This window comes from Octodon degus, unplaced genomic scaffold, assembly GCF_000260255.1.
Source record: "Octodon degus isolate 3935 unplaced genomic scaffold, OctDeg1.0 scaffold00138, whole genome shotgun sequence".
Classification (NCBI taxonomy): domain Eukaryota; kingdom Metazoa; phylum Chordata; class Mammalia; order Rodentia; family Octodontidae; genus Octodon; species Octodon degus.
In genome coordinates, this window is record NW_004524714.1 from 918,374 (window position 1) to 920,830 (window position 2,457).

The 2,457-nt window shown below is 48.6% G+C and overlaps 1 protein-coding gene across 1 annotated transcript in view; it reads left to right on the plus strand.

The window, feature by feature from the left end:
- Nucleotides 1–1,236: 1,236 nt before the first annotated feature.
- LOC105743591 (neutrophil gelatinase-associated lipocalin-like) overlaps nucleotides 1,237–2,457 on the plus strand; it is a 4,319-nt gene continuing 3,098 nt past the window's right edge. Inside the window, exons 1-2 of the mRNA XM_012516979.1 lie at nucleotides 1,237–1,386; nucleotides 1,822–1,952. Of these exons, the coding sequence (XP_012372433.1) occupies nucleotides 1,237–1,386; nucleotides 1,822–1,952 (281 nt within the window). The remainder of the gene's footprint in view (nucleotides 1,387–1,821; nucleotides 1,953–2,457) is intronic.

The following is a 2,457-nucleotide window of genomic DNA, read 5'->3' on the forward strand; positions in this document are numbered from 1 at the left end:
CTCATGGCTGCCTTCTAGAGCAGCTGGTATCCTCTTTACTTCACCTGCTCAGTGAGATGTTGCACAGGGCATGGGGTCCATTGCTGTACCCTGGGATGCCTTCAGGCCTTAAGTTAGTAAACACACTCCCTCAGGAACAAATCTGGAACCAGCAGTCTTGTGGACACTTCTGACACCCTAGGCATGAGCCTCTGGGCTCCACTACCAAAAGATGTAGTCAATGTCAGTGGGTTGTTCCAAATGACCTGTCCAGGACAAGGCCAGAACCTGCTACCCTATAATCCAAATGAGCTGGTGCACATAGCAGCAGAGAGCAGCCCACCTTGTTGTGGGGCAGCCCACTGCCCCACACGGCCTCCTGCTGGGGCTCTGAGGTGAGCTGAGTGTGCACCTTCAGGACTCAGGTCTGTCTAGAGGCCACATCAGTGTGCCCTGTACCTAGCTCTGGGTCTCAGCCTGCTGGGATCTCAAAAGAAGACAAGACCCAAAGAGTCCTGGGCTTTGTGGGCTGCTCCTTACGCTTGTTACAGGGTGTGCTAGGGGAAAGGGACTCCAGACATCTCAGCCTATTCCAGAGCCTGGTGTGAGGTTCCTGTGAGACCCCAGAACCTACGTACGGAGGACCCAAAGCAGAAACCTTGTCTTTCTTCTGACTAGAATTTCCACTGTTATCCCCCTACCTTTGTTTAACCTTTAAAAAACTACAATAAACTTACTTTCTTTTTTTGAACAAGTTCTTGTTACAGCAAACCACCTGCCTCCTGAAGAAATTACCTGCATATACTACCGCGTCTGGGGCTGTTTTGCTTTCCACCACATATGGAGGGTTCCTTGCGACACACACTCCTTCTCTGCTCTCACAGGATCAGAGAAAACTGCTGGTCCAGCCCCAGCTGATAACCACAGGCAAGGTCATTCAGATAAAGAGAAAGTACCTAGTGAGTTACAGAGGTCTCCTGTTGCTCCAGAGGGTGATGCTCTGGCAAGTCCTTTGTCCTGTTGCCTTCCCTGCTACCTTACACAATCATGACAAGAAGTATAAAAAAAAAATATCTGGACACATGTTTCTGATTGTTTTGATGGTGACTGCCTCACCCTGTCTTGATTTAGCAAAGGATGGATCAGCCCACAAGAGGGTGTGACACACTCTGGCCCATAAATAGTTCCTGTAGGTTGGCTATTGAAGTGATCATCTTCCTTCTCCAATACCTTCCAGAATAGAGCTGTCCTGAAACCATGGCCCTGGCTCTCCTGTGGCTGGGCTTCACCCTGTTGTGGGCCCTGCAGACTCATGCTAAGTATTCCCCTCTGTATCAGAACCTGAGTCAATCTCTGGGCCCATCTCTGAGCATAAACTCTCTGCAGCCAGACTTCAAGGCTGACAAGGTAAGGGCTCCAGAAGAGTAGATTTAGAGAGAACCAGGGGACAGGAACAGAGGTAGTGAAGGGATGGAGGAGCCAACGTACCCATGGGAAATGTGGAATGGGAAGTACAGAACTGGGGAAGACCAGAGTCACTGCATGCTAAGATGGGGTTGGGGGCTTCTTCAGTACCTTTTCACAGCAGAGAAAACTGAGGATACCAAACTGACCAGCCACTTGTTCAGGGTCATCACATGCCTGAAAACCATGTATAATGTCTCATCCAGGGTCTATCTGAGTCCTGAGAGTTTCAGAGCCCCCACCAGATGCACAGTGCATCCAAATGCCTGGATCATTCAACCCAGAGGATCAACCAAAGGAACCAGCAGGACAGCACTGGAGGGGTGACTCTAGGACCACACTTAGGCTCTAACTATCATCAAACCTTTGCAGTTCCAGGGGAAATGGTATGCCATAGGTGTGGCTGTAAACGATATCCATTATCGAAAAGAAAGCCGAATAAACATGTACAGCAACTTCTTTTACCTGAAAAAGAAAGACAGCTGCGTTCTCTCCACCTTAATCCTGATGTAAGCCACCACCTCTTGGGATTCTGGGAGCCTGAAAGATATCACTATGTTACTGGGTTCTAAGGTGCGGGTGGCTTCTTTTCAAGGTGATCTCTAGGTCTTTTTGAGGGAAACAAGCATAATCAGTGTCAAGGTTTCATACATATTAAAAGTAGGGAATGCAAACAGAGGGTAGAGGGATGGGCTCCGCAGAACTAGATGAGGCCTTCTTAAAAAAGGAGAAAACAACTAAAAAGCACCCCAGAGCTTAGGGCGGGCTACTGTGGAGAAACACAAGAGTGAGCCCCGAATGGTGACTCTCTTCTATTTCCCACATTGCCACCACCCATAGGTCATCCTATTAACAACTGATTCTCATTCACAGGTGAAGTCCACACAGAAGGCTCTGAGGCTACTTCTGGCATATATCCCAGATCTTGTCACACTTCCCTTCCTAGCTAGTTTTAGCCACACCCTGTCCTTCTGCATCAACAGAGAAGGTGTTACCAAAACTGATTTCTCACTA